At 52.8% G+C, this 23,013-nt stretch overlaps 2 protein-coding genes across 3 annotated transcripts; both read left to right on the top strand.

The window, feature by feature from the left end:
* Window positions 1-9: 9 nt before the first annotated feature.
* RNF114 (ring finger protein 114) lies at window positions 10-6,752 on the top strand. Of its 2 annotated transcripts, XM_030010103.2 has the most exons (6): window positions 10-169; window positions 836-986; window positions 2,647-2,753; window positions 3,397-3,511; window positions 4,421-4,528; window positions 4,753-6,752. In XM_030010103.2, exons 1-6 carry the CDS (start codon window positions 42-44, stop codon window positions 4,816-4,818), a joined length of 675 nt encoding a protein of 224 aa, XP_029865963.1. In that variant the 5' UTR covers window positions 10-41; the 3' UTR covers window positions 4,819-6,752. The 2 variants fall into 2 exon arrangements, with proteins under 2 accessions (XP_029865963.1, XP_029865964.1); XM_030010104.2 differs by lacking the exon at window positions 4,753-6,752 and having other exon boundaries at window positions 3,397-3,597.
* Window positions 6,753-11,414: 4,662 nt separating this feature from the next.
* Window positions 11,415-15,146, top strand: SNAI1 (snail family transcriptional repressor 1). The gene is made up of 3 exons (XM_030010616.1): window positions 11,415-11,509; window positions 12,152-12,655; window positions 13,920-15,146. The coding sequence occupies exons 1-3, from the start codon at window positions 11,431-11,433 to the stop codon at window positions 14,099-14,101; spliced, it is 765 nt and encodes a 254-aa protein (XP_029866476.1). The 5' UTR covers window positions 11,415-11,430; the 3' UTR covers window positions 14,102-15,146.
* Window positions 15,147-23,013: the final 7,867 nt, after the last annotated feature.

Here is a 23,013-nt window from a genome sequence, read left to right as displayed (position 1 = left end):
CTCCTCGGTTGGCTGGCGGGGCGGGGCGCGGCGGCGGGAAGATGGCGGTGGCCGGTGGCGGCGGCTCTTCTCGCTCCCCGGAGCGGCGGCACGACCCGCTGTCGCGCTTCACCTGCCCCGTGTGCCTGGAGGTGTACGAGAGCCCGGTGCGCGTGCCCTGCGGACACGTGTGAGCGGCTGCCGGCGGCGCGGGGCGGTGCGGGGGCCTGAGGCGGTGGCGGTTTGGGGCCCTCTCAGCCCTCGGCGGGAGGGGACTGGAGCCGGGGCTGGGCCCGCAGGCGCCTTCCTGGGCCGCAGGCTGTGAGGCCTCGGGAGGGAGCCGTGGCTCGGCTGGCCCTGGCCCTCCCCTTTCGCTCCCTCGGGAGCGGGGCGGGCCGGGATGGGCAAGGCCGCCGCCTGCGCGGCGGGGGCTGGATCCCGCTGGGGGTGGCGGGGTCAGGCAGCGCTGCCTGAGGACCAGGGAGCTCCGCAGGCAGCTCCGCTCTTCAGCAGCCTCTTAGGGTGGCCTGAGGCTTCCGTGAAAGAAGGGGGGAGGGGGGCGGGAACAGCAGGGGGAAAAAGCTAATATTCTTTTACTTTTGATTCCTTTCTCTCCTGAAAGATGTAGAAACTGAGGGAGCAGAGCAGTGTCCAAAAGCTAATAATGCTGAGCATGACAAACTAGAATGCTACTCATCCCTTCATGCACAAATGTCAACGGGCTGCTGTTTTATTAGATAACATTTCTTGAGAGTCTGTTATCGCTTAGAGCAGAAGACATGTAAGGGCTCTGGATATTTATGCTGCGTGTTCAGGAGGGCTGTTCTCACCACCTACTGTTTTTCTCCCACCCTAGCTTTTGCACTCCGTGCCTGCAGGAATGTCTTAAGCCGAAAAAGCCAGTTTGTGGTGTCTGCCGCAGCACCCTGTCGCCTGGTAGCAGAGCTCTGGACCTGGAAAAGCAAATTGAAACGACAGAAACCACTTGCAATGGCTGCAATAAAAAAGTATGGAACTATTTGGAAATTAAGTGCATGAGGTGTGCCTGCTCAGCTATACTGCTTAGAAGGAAATAAAGTGCTTGCTCTTCATCTTTCTGCAGAATCAGGTCAAAATGTTTGTTCTGATAAGTGCTAAAGATATTTTATATAGGCAGCACCCAAATGTTGACGTTCTTTCCACAGTTTTTTATTGTTACCTCTTCAGGAAGTGAATTTCAAATGAAAGATACCGATTTTAAAATTATAGAAAAATATTGCTTCTGAAGTTGCTTCTGTGAACATGTCTCTGTGGGAGGAACATTGTAATGTGGACGTGGGTTTTGGATAGTGGTCTCTTTGGCTTTTTTTTGTTGTTGTTTGAAATACATATGAGTCAAAGTTGTCTTGTATGGGTGGTGCATTCCATAGACTTACTGTTTGTTAGTGTCCTGCGTGTTGTATATCTGTATGGCATCCTTCCTGTTATTTCCTTTCTCTTTGTAAAGTTGGGCTGCTTAGTGTTAATTGAATGTATAAGAAAATACCTTAGCAGGTGGCAAAACAACAAAAAAAGGATAATTAGACACACTAAGGTGAGGGTAACAGTTCAGTTAATTTCACTTTCTATTTCTGGGTAGTGTCTTCATTCTGTCTTCGTTCCAGCTGATAGAAAACTGTAGTGCCTTGAATTACAGATTTTCTTACTGTAAATTTGAATTTTCATTAATGGGATTGAAAATTAGCAATCAATCTACACCAAGATCTGTGCTAAAAGCCAAATTTTCTATACACTGTCTCTTTTTCTCAGTGACCAGGTAAACTGGCTTTATATAAAGCTTTTTTTTTTTATACTATAGTATAGGTTAAGAAAAGTGAGCTGTCCTGAACAGTGTTGTATTTGTAAAATATTACAGGCAGCAAAGTTACAGGTTAACTAATCTATAATCTCAAAGCTTTCTGCCTCGCCATCTGAACTGTTTGGGTAACACAGTGTCCTGGTTTTGGCTGGGATAATTTTCTTCCTAATAGCTGGTACAGTGTGTTTTGGATTTAGTGTGAGAATAATGTTGATAACACGCTGATGTTTTAGTTGTTGCTAAGTAGCCCTTATCCTAAGTCAAGGATTTTTCAGTTTCCCATGCTCTGCCAGTGAGCAGGTGCAGAAGAAGCTGGGAGTGAGCATGGCCAGGACAGCTGGCCCAAACTAGCCAAAGGGATATTCTATACCATAGAAGGTCATGCCCAGTATATAAATTGGGGGAGTTGGCTGGGAGGAGTGAATCGCTGCTCGGGCATCGGTCAGTGGGTGGTGAGCAATTGCATTGTGCATCACTTGTCTTTTCTTGGGTTTTATTACTCTCATTTTTGTTTTCCCTTTCGTTACATTTATTATTCTATTTTATTATTGTTGTTGCTATTATATTTTATTTTACTTTAGTTATTAAACTGTTCTTATCTCAGCCTATGAGTTTTATTTCATTCTTTCAATTCAACTCCCCATCCTGCTGGGAGTAGGGAGGAGTGAGCAAGTGGCTGCGTGGTACTTGGTTGCTGGCTGGGGTTAAACCACGACATACTGTCTGCAGAAAGCTCCTTTGTTTTACGTGTTTACTACTTCTGCTTAAAAGTGTAGAAGTAACTGCTAATAGTTTAAATTAACCTTGCTATGCTATTGTTGCCTGCACAGATGTATCTCTCAAAGATGCGTAGCCATGCAGCTTCTTGTTCAAAGTACCAGAATTACATAATGGAAGGTGTGAAAGCCGTAACTAAAGAACCATTTCACAACACCAGGTAACTAGCTCTTTTCTGGAAATACTTTTTTTGTCACAAAAAAAAATTTGAAGTATAAGCAGACTTTACCTCTTCGCTCAGTTTGCGTGTTAGTTTTTCTAATCCTTTCACATAGTTAAAAACCAAGCCTTAATCCTGTAACTAACTGTGCACAGACAAGCTACTCTTCTTTCTACTTAGTCCATGCACAAGACATCTTTAAGATCAGGGTACTTGGTAAAAGTAGCTATTTTTTGAATAAGACCTTTATCTTTCTGTCTCTTGATTGTAGTAACTTATAATGAAGGGAAGTCAGAATTGATTGCAGTACACTCATCTGTATTGTAGCATACTGGGTGGTAGGTACCCTGTGCATTTTAAAAAAAAAAAAAAAAAAGGTGATAAATGGTATTTATAACATTTGTATAACAACTATTGTTCTGTGTAAATATGGGTGATATTAAAGAGTTCCTTAAGCCATTGTTAGGAATTTACAAACTGATTGTTAAAATTAGCTTGTCTTAATTGCGTAGAATAAGATTATTGTTTTGAATAATTTGTATTCTTAAGAGCTGGTAAGACAACTTTTGAGTATTGAATCCTAAAGTTTTTACTTTTAATTTTCTTACTATGGTAAATAACCTCTTTTTATCGCCCCAACCAGGAACTTCCCAAATCGCTTTACCTTTCCTTGTCCGTATTGCAGCGAGAAAAACTTTGATCAAGAAGGACTAGTTGAACACTGCAAAACATTGCACAGCATGGATGCAAAACAAGTGGTAATAAAAAGTCTTGGTGCAAGAATTGCAATGAAGTCTAGTCTTAAATCCCTTTGAAACAATGAATTAGAGACTTACTCTTGAAGTTAAGTACATATTTATAATTATTCCTGTTAAAGTAAAATGTGGGTATGCTGTTCATGCATTTAACTTTTACATAATATTGATGTTAGTTTTTGATACGTTCTCTGGAGATGACTAGTCTCTATTCCTATTGCAGCTATGTCACATTCTCCTTTCATATTTGAAAAATGGCAGACATTTAAAGTTAATTAGGCACAGTAACAAACATCAAATTAATCAAATATAATTTTAAAAGAAGTCAGACGTTTAATTTTCCCCTCTGCTGTTTTCCGCAAGAAGATACTATAAACCATTGGGAAAAATGCTTGCAAAAAATAGTATATCATTCTAGTAATCTTTATCTGCTGATACTCCCTCTCATATAAGAGGAATTGCAAAACATGGAACTGAATTTGAAACGTTCATTTTTCTGCAAAGTTTTTTGGAATTCCAAATTATTTAGGAAAAAAGTTCCTTTTTTCTCTTGGAGAGAAGTGGTCTTTGTGAAGGAGGTCAAGGAAACTTTTCTGTTACTGAGAAATAAAGACTGAAATCTTCTAAAGCAAACAGCTGTAGTGAATTCTGATTTTCAGAATGTAGGGAGAAGTGTAAGCCATTCCATTTCAGAGATCTAAGACATGAACTGAAATTATTCAGGGTTATCTGAGGCTTTTGTATTAAATGTCCCAGCAAACTATTTGACATCACTTTGCATATAGAATAGTGATTGTCACAAACCTCAAACTTCAGTCTTCCATGCTGTCTCTGTCCTGCCCTTCCTACGGTAAATGTTAAAGCACTTAACCATTGGGGCTTAATTGGCTTTTTTGTTTTTTTTTCTTGAAGGTTTGCCCAATTTGTGCCTCAATGCCATGGGGAGACCCAAATTACAGGAGTGCTAACTTCATGGAGCACCTTCAAAGGCGACATCGCTTTTCTTATGATACTTTTGTGGTATGTGTTTCCTCACCCTTGGAATACAGCCTGATGACTCTTAAAATGCAGCTTTTTTTACGTAGCTGCTACTGTGAAATCTCATCCATGCAGATGATATCATGAGAGAAATTGGATTAATGGCAAGTCAAAGGAAAATACAGCTTGTTTTCTGTTCTTATTTGGTGTTGTATTAACCAGCGTGGCTATTGCAGTAAAAGAATTTCTGTACCTTTTGTTTGTAGGATTATGATGCTGATGAAGATGATATGATGGCACAGGTTTTGATGCGTTCGTTGCGGGATAAATGAACCAGCTAGAAGATTAACTGTAAAACCAAGCTTCCACGAGGGGGAAATGCCCAGCATCCTTGCACTTCTCCTGTACATCCCAAGATGAACTCAGGCATCCAGAAATATGGAAGACTTCAATCCCTATCTCAGTTTCAAATCCTGGTTTGATATTTCTGTACCACTTTGTTAACATGGTCTATGCCATTCAACCCTGTCAGCCTAATTTTCTTACTTGCTTCATGCAAGCTTAATTGTAGGTCAACATGGAGAAGACAAATCTGTTTTCCTTTACCTATGCCTATTTCTTGGTTTCTTTTGCAGTTGTGTTCATTTGACTGTCTGAAAACAAAAACATTCCAAATGGAACGGCCTGAACTAGTTAATAAATATCTCTTCCCAATCTCATTTACATATCTTAAATGATAGTATGAGAGGTGTATTTGTAGCTCTGTTTTCCTTTAGTGAGACCTCTAGGTGCTAACTGTAATTGTCAGACCAGCTCTCATTTAAAGTGACCTACAATGCCTGTGATTTCATAATGTTTCCCAGTGTTTAAATTCTTATAGGCAGCCTCTCAACTATATGGAAAACATGTCTGCAGTATGTGTCTTCACACTACAAACTTTCTTAGCAAGTCTTTGCACCTGTGTAAGCAACTAGTTCAAAATATTTTAGTTCTGTGCATGATTATTACTTTCTTCCATACTTGGACCATAATTTCTAGCCTGGAAAATAAACTTTAATGTTGGTCTTAGTTAAAATGCATCATTTTTTATCTGTCTTAGCAAATATTAATCATATTTGCTGGCATTATGATTAAATTGGTGGTTTTAAACTTGGTTTTCTAGTGATTTTAAGCCTTATGCTGATAGGGGAATTCAGAAGGTTTTTTTTCAATACCTCTGCTTTCTATTTAAAATTTTCTTGTACATTCCTAGTTTTTCTGTCTCTCAAGGCAAGCTGGTAACAAAACTTACTAATAATTCATAGCACTTGCATAGCACTACCTTTCTGCATTACAGATTTTAACCAGTATTTTGAATTCCTGTTCTTCATCTAAATGTTGCTAAAGTAGCTGAAGCTGTACTTAGATTGTTTTCCATATATTATATGTATAGTATGCAGGTGTAGCTTTCAAAGAAAAAGTAAAATATAACCGAGAAAGCAGGATGACAATTCCAGTACCTGGTAAATGGATACTCTATATTCAAGTCTACAATTGTACTATAGGGATTCCTTTTTAGTTTAACGTTTTCATTAACAGCACAGTCAAGATGCTGAGATCTAATGATCTAAGACACCCAACCAGAACTTGTAAATCACGGTAGTGTTGAGATGTGTAGTCTAATTTAAGCATGTTTAATTGGAGCAGTGGACCTGCACCACCACAGAACTGAGTACTAATTAATTTATTTGATGAGTAAACTTAATATCATTGCACTCTGCAGACTGAAGCATAGCCTTACCCTTAAAACAATGAAACGCACCCCAGCTAAAACCTCTTGATTAAACTTTGTGTCCAGCCAGACGTCTAACATATTTAAGTTGAACTTGGTTTTAGTATGTTTTCTCCAAGTTGGTACGGGCTCTTCTAGACTCGTCCTTAAGTATCTGCTTGGTGACTGGAAGCTCGGTCTTGCGGGGGGGTGGGGAATCTCGTGGTACTGTGGAGTAAGTACTGTGTTTGGGGTTGGTTATTTCTAATGCTTGATCTGCAAAGAGATTACAATGTATTAGTGGTTGGATGGGGATTTCTGGGTTCTGGCTAGAACGCAGTTTGGTGATGCCCATTGACCAGAATCTAGATTTCTGCTACTATTCTAAGTGCACTTCCATGCAATTCTGTTAAAATGTTTAAGGAGCAGTTAGAAGCTTCCGAGCAATTACTTTGTCATGTTTTTGACTTTTGAAGACAAGTTAAAAATAAAGGTCATTTAATTTATAAAATCCTATCTTCGTGTCAACTCTTGTCGTTTTCTTCCTTGTGGTCCATACATTTCATTTTGGCACCTTCCTAAAAACACTTCTTTCTGGCTGTGCAATGCTGCAGGGAGCACAATAGATGTTGAGAAATGCAGAGACTTCAACTTTTGGCTTCCATTAAATAGTTTGTACTGATTAGTTGCAATCTTATTTATAATCTTTCAAACTGTGGACCACGCAGGTTATGAAAAATAGTTCAGAGCAAGTTCTGCTAGAGCTGGCCAGAATACTGCACGTGCAATCTTGTACGTGGATACTCCTATAAGCCATAGAAAAAACCCCAAAGTTTCTTGTTAAATTGGGGAAGTGTGACTGTCCAGCAGAGCTTTTCTGAAATCTTTACAGCTCCCATAGCTTTAATTCCTCTGGCCGTCAAGTTTATGGTGTTTACATCCTTATGTTGTCCTCGGTTTAGGTAGCTCCAAATGAGGAGGTGAAGGCTGGCTTGGAGCAATGACCGGTCAGAAATTGCTCGTGCTGGGTGATTGTACCCTGTTTGTGCAGACCCATTCCTTGACTATACAACTTGGGTTTGATTTGCGTCAATTTATTAATTGGGAATTATTTCACAGAAGGTACAGACCAAAAATATTGACTGGAAAATGCATGCTAGTTCTACTTTTATCTTTGATTACATTAGTGTATGAGTAAGAAGCAGTGTCCTGGCACCTGCTAGCTTGGTAACAGCCGAATTCACAGCACTGCTTTCTGTGCTGCAATGAGGATCCCACAGAACCTCTTGGAGATAAACTTAGCCATAGGCTTCCACTTACTCCAGCTGCTGAAGAGCTTTGTGTCTCTATGCTGCTGACTTCATCAACTTAACAAATACAAACATGTTTATACATGCTATGGTATGTCATGCTGGTTGATTTAAAAAGACATTCTGTTGAGAGGCGCATGAGTTCTGTGTATAGCCTTGATTCATCTCATTTGCCTGCAGAAACTCGTGATGAAAAAAAGCCTTATTATAGAACAAGCTAGTTTGGGCTTCTAAATCCAGTGGAGTGTTACTGCAGAAGAGTGAAGTACTCTGCCAGAGCTGCTCTCACCTCGTCAGCAGCCCATCCCGCAGCTGCAGCAAATCCCAAGTGCCCATTGTTGGCGATAATGCAATCGGGCCACCTCGGACCTGCGAAATTCCCCATGTCTGGCACAGGGAGTCAGCCTTAGGAGGACGATTAGTGCAGAGGGAGAGGGACAGAATGGGAGGAGGCAAGCTTGCAGTTGAGCTATTTTTTCAAACGAATCTGTCTCTGGCCAAAGACTGGCCTTAATAGGTCTGATAAAATGCTGTCAGCTTTAATTGCCTAACACAAAGGCATCGCTTCAGCTGGAATTACAGCAATAAATCCCCCTGGTCTCTTTACACTGGGGGGATGAGATCTTGTAAAGGATCCCATCTATAATAAAGCATTAATGGTATATTCTAAGTCCTCATGTCACCTGATTGACAAAGGCACAGAAAATTTGCTTCGAGGCCTTTGGCCAGCTGTACTGGATGGTCACTGGTAAGACCAGTGTAAGAAGGATTAACCTCTCGTGCAATACCGAGGCTATGTTAAGTCACAGAAAAGCAAATCAGGGATGTGCTTACAGTCCTAAAGCTTTTCTTTGGGTTAAATGTACTAAAAATGACAATGGGGCATTTGCCTGTTTTGGGGGTGGGGTTTTGTTTGTTTTTCTAACGCAGAGCTTCATGTCACAGTTGCACTGGTCCATGGTTCTTCAAAAGCAACTCATTTTTTATGGGTGAACTCCATTATTCTCCAGGTGATACAAACTAGGACTGTTGAAACCGGTATGAAAACTTCCTTTTCCTTCCCTACTCCTTCCTCAAAACTCACTCAGCGCTCAGTGAAAATAAGTGTTGCTGCTACAGACTTGGGTCTCTCTTCTAGTCCTCCTCACATTTGTTCTGTCTTTACCTAGTACTCACACACCGGGCTTTAAAAAAGTAATACAGTGGAGCTTCTGGGAGCTGTTTTAGTACCCCCGTGCAGTGAGGTTCCCTTCCATAACCTGGGCGTGGGCTGAATAAACCCAGCCTGGTGGCTGGAGCCGCTGGAGCGGTGGCCGGCCCGGCGTGCGCCGACAGCAGAGGGAGGTCTTGCATTTTGGAGAGAACGGGACTCGCACCTCCCGACCCAGTGCTCGTCCTCGTCCTCCTCCACCGGGCTCAGGGGCCTGCGGTGGATTTCACGGAGCTTCTCCGGTCTTGCAGTGAGGGTGCCCACCTCAGCCCCACACCTCATGGCCAGAAATTCCCTTCGCCCCACCGCAGCCTCCCTTGGCGGCAGGAGCTTTGCTCTGCAGCGGGGTATTTGAGATGCTTCATGTAGCCGTGGGGCCAAAGAAGGTAAAAAGAAGAATTTGCGGCAGACTTGCCGCTCTGGAGGTGGTGAGCGTGTGCCTGTGAGCTCCAGACTGGCCGTCCATGTGGGTCTGGGTCCGGAGCTGTGCCCCAGGCTGGTGGCAGGGCTGCTCTGACCACCTCGGGGCTCAGCAGCTGCCAGAGCCCCGTGGTCTAGTGCAGGGGCAGGGCTGCTCTGACCACCTCGGGGCTCAGCAGCTGCCAGAGCCCCGTGGTCTAGTGCAGGGTGCGATGGCTGAGAAAGCGCTGCCGTTTCCAGCCCGTTAATCGTTGCAGACCTTCCCCTCCCCTCTGGTCTCCTGTTCTCTGTCCCGTAGCTCGCTGGCTCACGGGCACAGGCAGGTCAGGCCACTCTCTCCCTTGATCTCGATTTTTCCTCCAGCACATGCAAGTTTTTTCCACGCGCAGTGGTTGGAACAGATCTGATTATTAACATTTCAGAAAGAACAGAGGAGCAGGCTTTGCTTCTTGAAAGAAAACCGCCTGGTTGGGTTCCTCGTACAAGTGTCCCCAGCGTAACCACATCCGCGACAGGTGGAAAAGCATGGGGGGGCACCGACGAGGCACGGGGGGAGGCACCTGCGGCAGCACCCAGGCTGCTGCCCCCTGCACCGCAGGGTGCTGCTGCACCTCTGGACCCCCATGAGAAATGGGGTGGACCTGGCCTCTGTGATTTGCATCCCCCAAGGCCTTCAGGGGCACATTTTCCCCTCAACTTCAGGCTGAGCCAGAGATGAGTTGTGCAGATAAAACACCTGCTGAAAGCCAGGAGCAGAGGAGGGACAGATCCAGCTCCAGAGCACGTGGCTGCAGGGGGAGAGTTTGCAAACATGTCTTGTCTCTGCAGGACTGCGTGTGGCTGGCAGGACAAGCTTCCCAAGCTGTTCCTGCCCCGAGGAAAGACTGACAGTGAGCTCAGCCCCCTCCCTGCACTGCAGCCGTGCCAGTGGAAAGCTTTGCTCCCCACTTCTGCATTTCAGGCGGGTTGTGGCTAAACAGTAACGTGTGGTCAGCAAGGGCTGGCGGAGCCATGTGTGACGGCTGAGTCACAAGTGGCTCTGCACCACGGGCCCTTTTTCGAGTGGCAGGACCAGGCGCTGGCAGGTAGTGAGGAGGCATTCCCAGCAGGTCCCGTTCCTCCTCCTCCCGCAGCCACCCGCCACCGGCAGCTGTCTTGGCCCGGAGCTGAGCGTGGCTCCCGCAGCAGGTGCCTGGATCTGTGCCCTGAGCCCTTCCAGCAGGGAAATCCCCACGTGAGCCAGAGGGATGGGGCAAGCTGGAAGCCCGGGCTGGGCTTTTTGGCTGCCAGGCTGGGGGGACTGCTCCGGCTCTGCTCACCACCCCCCCAGCACCTGCTAGCAAGGCCGGGGCACCTTCCCGTGGGCACATGTCCCCTGAGGAGCAGAAAGCCAAAGGGAGTGTGTGCCTCACTGGACCTGTTTGACCCACACTGCCATGCCCGTGGGGAAGGAGTTCGGGGAAGGCAGGAGGGAAGAAAATGAGAGAGGATCTTGCTAGGGGAGGCTGCGCTGCCTGAAACTTGCCCAGCAGAAGGGAGAAGCATGCCCGGGCAGGTGCTCCTGACCCCTGCCTGGGGGAGGGAGTCAGAAGAGTCTGTGCTGGATGTGTCGCGCTCCTCTGCAAGTCACTGCCTCTTCTCAGAGGATTAATAACCCGCGGCGAAGCGTGCTCCCCCCGCGTGGCTGTGTCCCAGCAGTGCTTTGGAGCAGCGGGGCACGGCAGAGGCTAGTCCTAATCTGCACCGCAGTCCCCAGCGGTGGGGCAGGGGCAAGGACAGGCACGCGTGGGGGGCCCGGGGCTCACCCTCCCGGCACACCGCCTTCCTCCAGCCCCGCCGCTGCAGGTCTCCCCAGAGACCGTGGGTCTGTGGCATGGCCCCTTGTCCTGCTTCGCTCCGGAGCATCGGCTGGTCCCCACGGGGAGCGCGGCACAGGGTAAACGCCAGAAATGGCTCCATCATCATCATCAGCAGCAGCAACAGAGGTTTCTCCACCGGCACCCGGGCAGGCAGCGCGGCCGCCCCGCGGGAGCGGAGCCCCGTGGGCGATCCCCACAGCCCGGCTCGGTCCCCGGCGGCCGCGGGGCCCACACCTGCCGGGCGCCCGCCCCGCCCCGCCCCGCCCCGCCCCGCTCCGCCCATTGGCTCCGGGACCCGGGGGCGGCCCCGCCCCGCCCTCCCCGGCCCCGGGCCCATATTAGCGGGCGCGGCGGCGCGGCGGCCCCGCAGCGGGCGGCGGCACCGGGGCTGCAAGATGCCGCGCTCCTTCCTGGTGAAGAAGCACTTCTCGGCCAGCAAGAAGCCCAACTACAGCGAGCTGGAGAGCCAGGCCGGTGCGTGGTCGGGGCGCGGCGGGACGGGACGGGCCACGCGCGTGGGGCGCTCCGCGGGGTGGTGCGGGGGCTCCGGTACGGGATCTCCTTAGGTCCGCACACGGGAGCGGGTGGGTGGCTGACTTTTTGCGGGGGTCCGGGTTTGTTTGGGGTTTTTTTTTTCCGTTTCGTGCATCTCGAGTGGGATGAGGCGCGGGATCCTGCGTGTCTCGGGATGCGGAGCCGCCCCCTGGTACCCCGGGGTGGGCGGAGGCGCCGGGGGTTCCCCCGTGGGGTGGGCATGGGCGCGCGGGGAGCTCCCCATGAGGGGGTTGGGCAGGGGCGCGGGGTCCCCTTCGCCCCATCCCGCGCAACAGTGCGGGGTGGAGTCGGTTCTCCTTTGCCCCCGGGTGGGCTGGGGCTCTGGGCCCCCGTGGGGTGGGCTGGGGTTCCTTTGCCCCTCCGGCTCCGGGGTGGAGCGCGGGGCTCCCACGGGTCGGGTCCCGTTGTCCCGGGGGTGGCGCAGAGCCCCCCCCCCCCGGGGGTGAGCCGGGCACCCCTCTCCCTTGGGTGCGGAGCCCCGCGGGGATGCGTCGGGGCCCCGTCGCTCCCGTTCCCACGGGGAGCCTCGGGGCCCCGGCTGAGCGCTGCCGCCTCCCGCAGTGCTGGCCGCCCCGCTGCTGTACGAGACGTGCCCGCTGCCCGTCATCCCCCCGCCCGAGGTGCTCGGCCCCGGCGCCTACTACCCGCCTTTGGTGTGGGACGCGGGGCTGCTCTCCAGCCTCTTCCCGGGCGGCCCGGGCAGCGAGGCGGCGGGCGGCGCGGCCCCCGCCCTGGACCTGACGGCGCTCTCCAGCGAGGAGGACGAAGGCAAGAGCTCGGGGCCCCCCAGCCCGGCCTCGGCCCCCGCCGCCGCCGAGCGCTTCCGCTGCGCCCAGTGTGCCAAGGCTTACTCCACCTTCGCCGGGCTCTCCAAGCACAAGCAATTGCACTGCGACGCCCAGGCCAGGAAATCCTTCAGCTGCAAGTACTGCGAGAAGGAGTACGTGAGCCTGGGGGCTCTCAAGATGCACATCCGGAGCCACACGCTGCCCTGTGTCTGCAAGATGTGCGGCAAGGCCTTCTCCCGGCCCTGGCTGCTGCAGGGCCACATCCGGACGCACACCGGTAACGCCGGCTCTCCCCCCTCTCCCTCCCTCCCTTATCGCCTCCCGCTTCCCAGCTCCGCGGCCCCCCCGGCGAATCGGCGGGCCGGGTGTTATCTGGGAAGATAAGGGCTTCCCAAACCCCCTTGGCACATCTCTCTAAAACGTCCTTTAAATATCCTCTTGGCTGGAACTGAGCGCGGGGTCAAGGCTCGGCTTGTAAATCTGTGCAGCTGCCTTCCCGCGAGCCAGCCCATCGGCCGCGGTGGGACGGCGCACGCTTCAGCTCGATTTCATAAATTGGGGCTACGAGACTGCCGGAGCATTCCCTGCCCGTGCGCCGCCGTGCCCGAAGCATCCCTCCCTGCCCACGCCAAGGGCTCCCGGCCAGGCTCCCCAGCCAGGGCAGCGTCCCGGACCCGCCTGCCCACCACCGTGGCCTCCAGCCTGCCGCCCCGCTCGGCAGCGATGAGGTCAGCTGCCGAGATGCGCCCCAGCAAGGCTCGGCGAGGCCTGCGGGCAGGTGCTGGGGGCGCAGGGCCGGCCACCCCCCGCACCTGTTGGTGCGGGTCCGGGTGCCGCAGCTGCAGCCCACCCCACTGCCACGGCCGCCTGTACAATGCCGTCTCCCGAGCATCCTTTGTGGGGCTGCGGGGATAGTGTAATTGTTACTTGGCACTGATTTCACACCCTCTTAACGTACTAAAGATGATGGCTGAAGGAAGCTGGGAAGACTTAATTGTGCTTTCCAAATTGAGCATACGCATTTGTTTCCTCCAAAAGAGTCTTTCTGGGAGGAATTCGCCCTGGCCAGGCTTTTCAATGCGAGCTGGGCGGGAGAAGGGGGAGTGTGGGGTTCGGCGGAGGAAATAGCTATACTCACCCTGGCGCTGGCGCCTTTCAGCCGCTGCCTGCTATGATATAATTAACACATAGTGCTTGGCTTTCCTGCCTCTCTGCAAACGGTTCGCTTGGCTCCAGGCAGGAGGCGAATATCGTGTCTTCTTTTGTATGTGCAACTGCTTTGCTGCTTGCAGATGTTTCCAGCATTAATTTTCCGTGGTTCGTAGGAGAGGTTTTTCTGGGAGTAGGAAATTCCCAAGTCCGCGGCTTTCCCTGAAGTGAATGCTGTACATGCCTCGCCCGGCTTTCCCTGCGAACAATAACAGCCAGCACTTCTTTTCACTGTGCTCTTCACAAACTTTGGCTAATGAATGGCTCCTTCTTTGATATTCCCCATGTGTTGATGCACTGGTTAATTGGGAGCGTTTCTCTTTGTCCCATAGGTGAAAAGCCCTTTTCCTGTACACACTGCAACCGGGCCTTTGCTGACCGGTCTAATCTCCGAGCCCACCTGCAGACCCATTCAGATGTAAAGAAGTACCAATGCAAAACCTGCTCCCGGACTTTCTCCCGTATGTCGCTGCTCCACAAGCATGAGGAGACTGGCTGCTCCGGCTCTCGCTGAGGACTCCGCTCCCCCAGGCCTCTCACCACGCAAATACCTATATTATAACTAGTTTCTGTAGGAGTTAGTTTTCTCCGTCGCTGTCACAGCGTGCACCGGGCCGGCCGCAGCTACTCCGGCCCTCGCCACCCTCACACTCCTCGCTATGTGCCTCCTGTGCAATGCAAAGGCCTGATCCTTCTCCCATCCCGGCGTCTGAGGGTGCAGGATTGGACTCCGGTGCAAAGCGTGGGTGGCAAAGTGAGTGCGTGAAACTCGGGGGGGGTGCAGCCCTGAGCCTGACCCGCTGCTGCCGCAGCCCCTCAGCAGGTGCCCCCGCTTGCCGCAGGCACTCGGCACCTTGCAGGGTTGGACCTGCACCCTGGCCCCACCACCGGTATCAAACGTTGCGACCATGTAGCTTGGGGGGTTGGAGTTTTTTTGTTTGTTTTTTTTTTTTTTTTTTTTTTTTACCATAACCACTTGGTAACTTTTAAGAACCAATATTTTTTTTTTAATGAAGGACAAAATGTTAACCACCCTGCCCCCCGCTCCGAGTGTATATATGCCGCCTGTAGAAGGTGTAACTATGCAATAATACAGTATCCCAGTAGTTGTGAAGCAGCTGCTTCTCCCCAGCACAATGACAATTTGCAATGCCTGCGAGATTAACAGTGTCCATAAAAGGCATGGGTAGCCATTTCAAACACCAACCCTGTTTACAGAGCAGCTATGCACTCAAGCACCTGTTAATATGACTCTTAACAACTGCTTTTCAAGAGAACTGTGACTAATAGCAGGCACTTGTCAGCCGATACAATGGTGGCCTGTCCCAAGGCTGCCCATCGACAGGTGTGTGCCAAAAGCCCTATTTATGGGTATTGACAGGTGCCTCCTGAATGCATCTTTCTTTGGACATTGTTTTCATGGAATCATTACAAAGAGGATGTTTACATTTCAAAGGTACACTGGTATTTATATTTTTGTGCCACAATTTTGTACTGATGAAACTTTTTATATAATTATATACAGTTTATTGATATTCAATAAAATCGTTAATTTATAATAGGGTTTTGTGGGTGCTTAGGGTGAATATGCAGCAGTGGGTGTGGGTGGGGAGTGCTGCGGCTCCCTCCTGTGCTGTGGGCACCGGGGTGCTGGACTCGGCTCTCCTGCTCCCACCCTGCGCTCCTGGCCTCTGGCTGCAGGTGAACGGCAAATGGCATTCGCACGCCGGGATTCTGCAGAGCACTTGCTTCTGAGGGAGGAAAAGGCAGGCTGAGTCAGTTCCTGCTGAAGGGCTGGGGAAGGGGCAGCTGTGCGGTGATGCAAGCTGGGGGGGGGGGGGTTCAGGCTGCTGGGGGTGCGGTGGATCTCCCTGGCTCCATGTGGGAAAGTGCAAGGGCTGGCCCTGTTCCTCCCAGCCTGCCTGGGTGGGTGCTGGCTTCCCCACGGGGCTACTGGAGCACCTGTAGCCCAGCCCGGTCCCTCAGCGCTCCCTGGGGAGCAGGTCTGTGCCGCGGCACTGGGGGACTGCCCCGGTGGGGTAGTGGGGCTGCCTCTGGCTCTCGGTGGGCTCCTGAGCCTCCGCGGGGATGGCTAAAGCACCAGGCACCTCAGTGAGGTGAGCCTCCGGGTGGGTGACCCGCTGTGGGTGGTGTGGCAGCAGAGGTGACACATCCTGTTGTCACCGCAAAGCCCTTCGGCAAGCGCAGGTGGGGCTGTCCCCTGCGCGCCCACAGCTGGGAGGGGACCGAGGGGCAGGTGCTCCGGGATACCCCAGGTACCTGCCTCTAGGATTTCCGTAATGAAACTGTCCCGGTGCCCCAAACCACCTGCCTCGCACCCTCCCAGCCACCTCTGCATCTGGGGTGCTTCGGGGACAGTGCAGCCGGTCTTGCCGCCCGTCTCCCCCAGGGGCTGGGGTTTTATCCTTCTGCCCCCGCGTTTCCTCCGTGCCATCTCCAGGATGTTGCTTTTAACCAGGGAATGAAAGCGCGTGCCCCCCAGCACTCATCCCCCCATCCAGCCCCTTGGCGTCCGGCTCCCTGCGCCTCTCCCAGGGGCTGTTACGGAGCAGGAAGAGGTGTGTGGCTGTAAAAGTGAGGAGAGCTGCTGCTCGGCCCTTCTTTAATTAAGAGCTCGCCCAGTATAAACTGACTTTCCCAGCCGAGTTGGACTCATTACTTGATTATTAAGCAGGGCAGGAAGTTTTGGGTTTGCTCTTGTGTGTGCTTTTTTCTTCCTTTTCCCAACAGGAAGCGGGGGAGGGGCACTAATTACTTTCAGCTTTCCATCCATAAAATCCTGGAGCCGCAAAAGCAGCTAAATAGTTAAAAAAAGACCAATTTTGAGAACGGACCACCTGCAGAAGCTGGAAAGGAGGGTCGAGGAGTGGGTAAGCAGGGAGCAGAAGCCGGCCGAGCCCTGCTTGCCGGGGAGGTAGCGCAGGCTGTCCCGCCAGCCCGGGCTGGTCTTGGCTTTGTGGCTCTGACATGCAAGAGCCCTCCGTTACCGCTCAGCTTTAAGGCCCTGCAAGCATGCATCCAACTACACCGCACAGGCTGTGCCTTACCCCCGTCCACGAACGTCATGGCTGTCACTGATTCGGATGGAGACGCTTTCCTGCATCATTCGGGCTGTTGCTTCGTCCCTGCGCTGGCACCCCCCGGGGAACCCTGCCAGCTCCCTCTCAATGGGCTTCGACTAATATTGGTTAGGCAGGCAATGAGAGTTGTGAGAAACCCCCGCCTTAGCAATCTTTCCTGCTCTCAGTTGTGTTCCTGGCTTTGTCCGGAGCCTGGCTGGGACGCGAGGCTTTTAGAGAGAAGGTATAAAACGGGTGGAGGACAGCCTAGGCTGGGACTGACAAATCCCACTGGCATTCAAACACAAATGCAGCCTTAAAACACTGGAAAAAAGAAATGCTGCCTGTTCTGAATCACAAAAGCGCAGCCCACTGGCACTTGGGCTGCTGCTGCATCTGCTCCCTTCCCTGCCCTGCCCAAGCACCCAGCACCCCGGGGACCGGTGGCTGCTCAGATGCTGTCCCGCAGCTTGGGGCACTGCCTCTGACCTCCCCATGTTATGCCCAGGTCTGGACCAGCTGCTGCCCCGTCGCAAAGTGATGGATGTGGCCCAGATCCCTCCTCTTCTGACGGGCTGCTCATTTTCCTACTGCAAAAATGTTGCTCATTTCTACACTGAGGCTGTTGGGGTGAGCAGAGGGCTGGGGCCCATGACAAGGACAGCCTTGCCTCCAGCTCAAACCTGCTGCAGACGTGGGCAATCCCCTCTGTCCTTTCTCTGCCCCCACACACCTTTGGGGCTCTGTTGTGGTGGAGAATTGCACCCAGGAGCTGGGCCTGGGGATGAGTTACAAGTGCTTTTTCATTTCATTTTTGGAAGGAAACCCCCCTGAGCAGCATCCCTAGCAGCAAGGGCAGCTGGCAGCAGGGCCACGGTCCCCTGCCCTTGGTCCCCTGCGCTTGCCTGGGCAATGAGTGCTGCACAGCGAAGCCAGAGGGTTCATGGAGAAACCTCAGCAGTTTTTTCCCTGTTTTTTCCCCCTCTCTGTTTTAATGCCACAGGAACTAAACACACCGTAAAGCCGCTGCCCACAGCCCGGCCGTTTCATCCAGGTAGCGCAGGCTGCAGTTTCGGCAGTGGGGGTGGTGGAGGAGGGGGGGCGGCCGGCGATTAATGGGAGGAACCATTTGGTGACCACCTTGTGTGACCATCTGTAACAGATTACGGTGTCAGCGCTCGTAAAAGCCGGGATTCAATCAAGCGCCCGGCAGGTAGCGGGGGGGCCCCGCTGGCAGGGGCCGTGGTGCCGGGGTGCGGGCTGTGCCGGCTCCGGGCTGCCGCACTCCCCGGGCGGCAGCATGGCCACGGCGTCGAGCGTTTGAACTCCACTGTTTAATTTCCACGGACCTCCACGGGACCTTTAAACAAGCACGTACGTCCCCTCGGCTCCTGGAGCCCTTTCAAAGGCTCTGGGAAAACCACAAAGTGCCTTTTCTTCCTAGAGAGGACTACATTTTTTTCCCCCCTCCCTGACCCGATGCAGAATTAAGGGTGTTTGGAAACCCACTCTGCCATGGGACCCCTCCCAAGGCAGAGAGCTGGGGCAGACCCATGCAGAGATACTGGGTTGAAAAGGGCTTTAAGACTTCCACACCGCTGTTTGAAATCATCCTGTCTCTGCGGGCATCTGGAGTGTCCCAAAGGGGACGAGAAGGGAAGCGGGTGGATTACAGGCACCTTTGCAAAGGCTAAGCTTCATCTGCTTGGTGATTTGGGGCTGTAGTTCCCAAAACTGCCTTTTTCACCCTTTTCTGTCCAAAGCTGCCTTTTTCACTCCTTTCTGTCCCCACCTCTCTCGGGGTCAGGCATGAGGCACGCCTGGCCTTGGTGCAGTGAGGGCAAAGAGCAGCTCCAGGGCCACTCTGCACCCAAAGTCCTCGGCAAACCCCCCTGAATAGGGCATCCAGGCATTAGGAAGAGGAAAAAGGGAAAAAGTCTGGAAAGTGTTTAAACATAAGGAACATGCTGAGCCCATCTCATGCTCAGCTGAGCTCAGGGCTCCCTGCAGAGCTCACCCGAGGCGGGGAGCCGGCGGCGGGTGGGGGACAGCCCTGACACTGCTTCCCAAAATTCCTCCCCCCACCTCCAAGGCAGTAGGAAGGAAAAAATTTTCTACTTTCTTCTCCTGCAAAACTGTCCCATAGAAATGTTCTCTTTGTGATCTCCCAGATCCCCAGCAGCCTCCAGAGGAGAGTTTCCAGCATCCGAGCGTGCAGCCCTGGGAGAAGGCAGCCAAAGCTCAGCCCCTACAAAGTGTAGCTGCCTAATTCTTCTTTTGGCTCTTACCTTACCTAGAAAAAGCTGAATAAACAAACAAAAACCGGGCAGGATCCAGGGAAAGGCCCGTTATTAAAGTCAATCGCTGGACGGCTGTTTCTGATTTGGGGAAGGGAATGACCGGAGCTTTGCGGCAGAAGCCAGGACGGCTCATGGAGTGATCAGCAGAGACAACACGGGTTTCCCACTGAAGATACCTGGGACTGTGGAAGGCCTTGGAAGATGTGTGCGTTTATCCTCGGCCGGACAAGAAGGGCAGCAGGTGCCGGCGGAGGCCTCAGTGAGCCCCTGTCAACAGGCAGTCCTGGTGAAAGCCTCCATCCATTAACAGCTCGCCATAAGGAGAGGGGTTCACAAACAAGCTGCAGGTGTAGCTATTGTTTTTCCTGCTCTGGGCTATTGACACGAGCAATAATCTCAAATTAATCTTTAATCGGATGATGAACTGATAGCGTGGGGCTGGGGAGGTGCGAGTCTTCTCATGGAGACAAAGAGCATGGCAAATGTGGAGAGAGGGAGCCCAGGAGACCTGGGGAAGGGATGCAAGGCTAGAGGATTAAAATAAAGATGATTTCTCCCTGCAGATGCAGGTGGCCTGGGTTGCAGCATCACCGCGGTCTTGCTGCTGGCCGCTCTCGCCTTTCCGAGGGCATCGCCTCTCCTCGGCCACGCTGCCTGCAAGTCCCTCCCTGCCTGCCCCGGCGCCGGCGGGGCGAGGGGCGATGCCCACCCCAGGGCTGCGCCGTGCCCCGGCAAAGCATCAGCCACCTGCCAAAACAGCACGAGCGCGCGCCTCGCTGGCTCAAAACTCAGTCTGTAAATCCTCCCGGCGGAGGCCGGCTTTCCCCTGGGTGAAGCGAGCGCAAACTCCTCGTCCCGAGCGTGCAGGGAACCTCCACTCACCCCACAGGGTTGAGAAACAGCTTCCCCGGGGCTGTCTCACCCTCCAGCTATTTATGTCCCCTGCGCAAATGTCGTCGGTGGGAGGATGGGCAGTGCCCGCCTGCGCTCACAGGGGTTTGAGAGACCGTGGAGGGACGGACAAGCCCGATGTTGTGGGTTAAACGGTTGTTTCTCCTCTCTCCTTCACAGCCGGTCCCGAAGATGGTGAAAGCTTTGGGGTCGGCCGGTGCTGAGGCAATCTCGTGTGTGGTGGGAGTGGGTGTCTGTCCCCGGGTGAGTGCAGGCAGATGGGTGACACTGAGCGACCAGCCAGGAGCGGCCACGGAGCCCCTCTACGGAGACACCCTTGCCGGAGCCCCGAGCGCTTCACAAACCGCTCCGTTAACAGCAGTGGGTTAAAAATGAAAGCCATAAAGCCGTTATACTTAATTTTTTCACCTGAGGATGAACACTTTGGCACAAGGGACACAAGCGCACGCACAGCAGCGACCCGTGTCCTCCCCACAATAAGAAGTGCAGGAGTTACCAGCCTGCGCCGACAGCTTTACAATAGCAATGCTGTGCTGTAACTTATTGGAGATCTGCCTAGAAAATCATCAGAAAGTATTTTAAATCCAGCATAACATACATATTTATGGATCACCTTCTGTTTTACTGGGCTCCCTGAAAGCAATGCGAGGCCTGTTTTACTTTTCTCAATAAAAAGGCTCACATTTCACATGCGAGGAGATTGGCGTCTCCCGAGCTAATTAATCCGGGTTCCCCTCCACCTCCGCATTTTCCACGCAGGGTTAGGCTGGCGACACTTTGTCTGTGGCCGCTCCGGGGAGGACAGTGCTGCACATTAAGCCTCCTTTGCCGGCGATGCGCTGGAGGCAGAGCGGGGCGAGGCGAGGAAGTGGCGGCGTGTCGAGGCACAGAGTCATGGCCCGTTATAAAGAGCTTCAAGGGCCTGCATTATGTCATTACTCAATTAGCCTGTTGGTAATAGCACTTCATTAGAGAGACAGTTCCTATTCACTGGCCCTAATCCACTTTCTAAAGGCAAGGCTGGAGCCATTGATCACTTTTCCCGCTTTCCCGATGAGGCAGAAAGCGGGTTTGGAGAGTGGCCCCGCAGCTGACGGGGTAGGGGGGGGCGATCCCACTGCTGTGGCTGGGGCAGCCCCCCACCACCCTAAAACCAAGACAGGGGTGGCAGCACCCAGCCCCATCAGCTCAGGGATGTGTGGGGGTGCAGAGCACCTGCCCTTCCCACCGACCTCAGAAATCAGGCTGTTAACCAGGGAGCAAAGGAGTTTTGGTGTCAAACCATGGGCAACCGCAGCTGGGGATGCGACCTCTCCTCGCCTGGCCGGACGCGATGGGTGAGCCGGTGCCAGGGATGCTCTCGGGGCACGGGCTGCGGGGATGGGCACCGCCTGCCCAGCCTGTGCCTCGCTTCCATCCACAGTGGGGGCAGAAAGAAAACCTACTCTTTTTATTTATTTTTTCTTTTTTTTTTTTTTCTTCTTTTTTATCTTTTTTTCCCCCCCTCCTCCGCTCTGTGACACGCAGTGCTCGGTGGAAACTGAAGCGGGGTAGGAAGTGGCACGAGAGCCGCGCGCAGGAAACCGATGTGTGTCAGGAAAGGATGTCAGCGCCGGCGGTGGGACCAACAGCCGGTGCAGGAGCTGCCCCCGCCCTGCTGGCGACTCGCCGGGGAGAGGGGCAGGAAGCGAAATGGAGCCCTTCCTGCAATCGAGGTGGTGATAGAGCAAACCCAGAGGTGCAGGGAGCTCCCAGCCAGGGCAGAGGTGCCCAGCCGGGGTAGCACCATGGGGCTGGGAAGAGTTCCCTGTGTCCTGCCCACCCTGTTGGCTTCAAAGCCATTGGGCTCCTGCGCCCCGCAGGGACCTGGGCCCCCAAATCCCCCCACCAGACAGCCAGAGCACCCTCAGCTACGGCCCCGAGTGAGGCTGCCTCACGGCTGGTGCTCGGGGCCTCATCCTGCCGCAGCCCCCGGCGGGACCCCAGCCCGCAGGCACCTCGCCCGCCCCACGTCCTCCTTCCCTGCGGCATCCGTCAGCCAGATGCCCCCTTCATGCCGTGCTGCCACGGGAGGAGCTGGGCCTGGGGGTTTTCCCTCCCCCATAAAAAATAACCATCGCTCAGACTTCAGAAAGATGCAGCCTAAGCACAGAAGTTACTTGAGGTCAAAAGAAGTACTGGGGTAGGAAAGTTTACTGCCCTGGTTACAGCAGCTACTGTCTGTGATCAATATCATCCAAATTTTCTCACCCCAAGCCTCACTTTATAGCAAGTCTTCCATCGTCACTTCCACCAGGCTGGAGGGCAGCAACGTGGGGCCCCCATTTGCTGGAAAAATCAATAGTTATTAGTACTTGTGACTCAGGCGAGGACCCGAAGGCCAGTTTTTAAGTGCAGACACTGTGGTAGATGGCAACTGGTTTCCCTCCGACAGTCTTCAGAGCATCACAGGAGCAAAAACAGCGGCTGGCACGTGCCTGAGGGACAGGGACTGCGGTCCTCGCCGGCTGCAGGGGAGGAAGGGAAGGCTGGGGCGTCACACACCATCACCCATCGGAAAGTCCAAATATTCCACGATTTAAGCAAACACCTTGTTTTCATTCAAATCCTTTCGCCATTTCATAATACTGGCTACTTCCCTCCGAAAGGAAATAGCTGTCCCATAAATAAAGGCAGGTGGGAGGGAGCATGGGGGAGGCTGCGAGCGCAGGCGAGGCAGTTGCAGAAAGCTTTTCCCGGTGTGCTCCAGCTCGTGGCCGCAGGATGACACCGGTAAGCGGAAGAGCGGAGAGGGGCCGCAGCGTACACGCGTGCCAAGGAGCCGCTCGCACATGGACACGCCTGGGGCACCCCCAGCCCTCCCCGAGCATCCTCCCTGAAAGCATCCTCCCAGTCGGCCGGCCCAGCGTGGCGGGGGCGTGCTGAGAGCGGTCCCCACCGTGAGCCCCATGCACCGAGCACCGAGCCTGGGCTTCTGGGTAGCCGGAGCTGTTTTCTCACTGCAGCAGGAGCCTTGGATGGAGGCACCTGCAAAATAAACTCGTGGCACTGAGCGAGGGCAGGTCGGCAGCGCAGGGAACAGCCAGGCAGGTGCAGGTATCGCATCCCGTCTCCGATGCTGACTCTGCACGCTC

This window comes from Aquila chrysaetos, chromosome 3 (genome assembly GCF_900496995.4).
Source record: "Aquila chrysaetos chrysaetos chromosome 3, bAquChr1.4, whole genome shotgun sequence".
Classification (NCBI taxonomy): domain Eukaryota; kingdom Metazoa; phylum Chordata; class Aves; order Accipitriformes; family Accipitridae; genus Aquila; species Aquila chrysaetos.
The sequence above is the reverse complement of the archived record's forward strand: the minus strand, read 5'-3'. Positions and strand labels throughout refer to the sequence as shown.

Coding starts and splice junctions, on each gene's coding strand:
- RNF114 (XM_030010103.2), top strand. CDS start 42: ATGGCGGTGGCCGGTGGCGGCGGCTCTTCTCGCTCCCCGGAGCGGCGG. Junction 170..835: donor CGCGTGCCCTGCGGACACGT/GTGAGCGGCTGC, acceptor CTCCCACCCTAG/CTTTTGCACTCCGTGCCTGC. Junction 987..2,646: donor GCAATGGCTGCAATAAAAAA/GTATGGAACTAT, acceptor TTGCCTGCACAG/ATGTATCTCTCAAAGATGCG.
- SNAI1 (XM_030010616.1), top strand. CDS start 11,431: ATGCCGCGCTCCTTCCTGGTGAAGAAGCACTTCTCGGCCAGCAAGAAG. Junction 11,510..12,151: donor CGAGCTGGAGAGCCAGGCCG/GTGCGTGGTCGG, acceptor CGCCTCCCGCAG/TGCTGGCCGCCCCGCTGCTG. Junction 12,656..13,919: donor CCACATCCGGACGCACACCG/GTAACGCCGGCT, acceptor TTTGTCCCATAG/GTGAAAAGCCCTTTTCCTGT.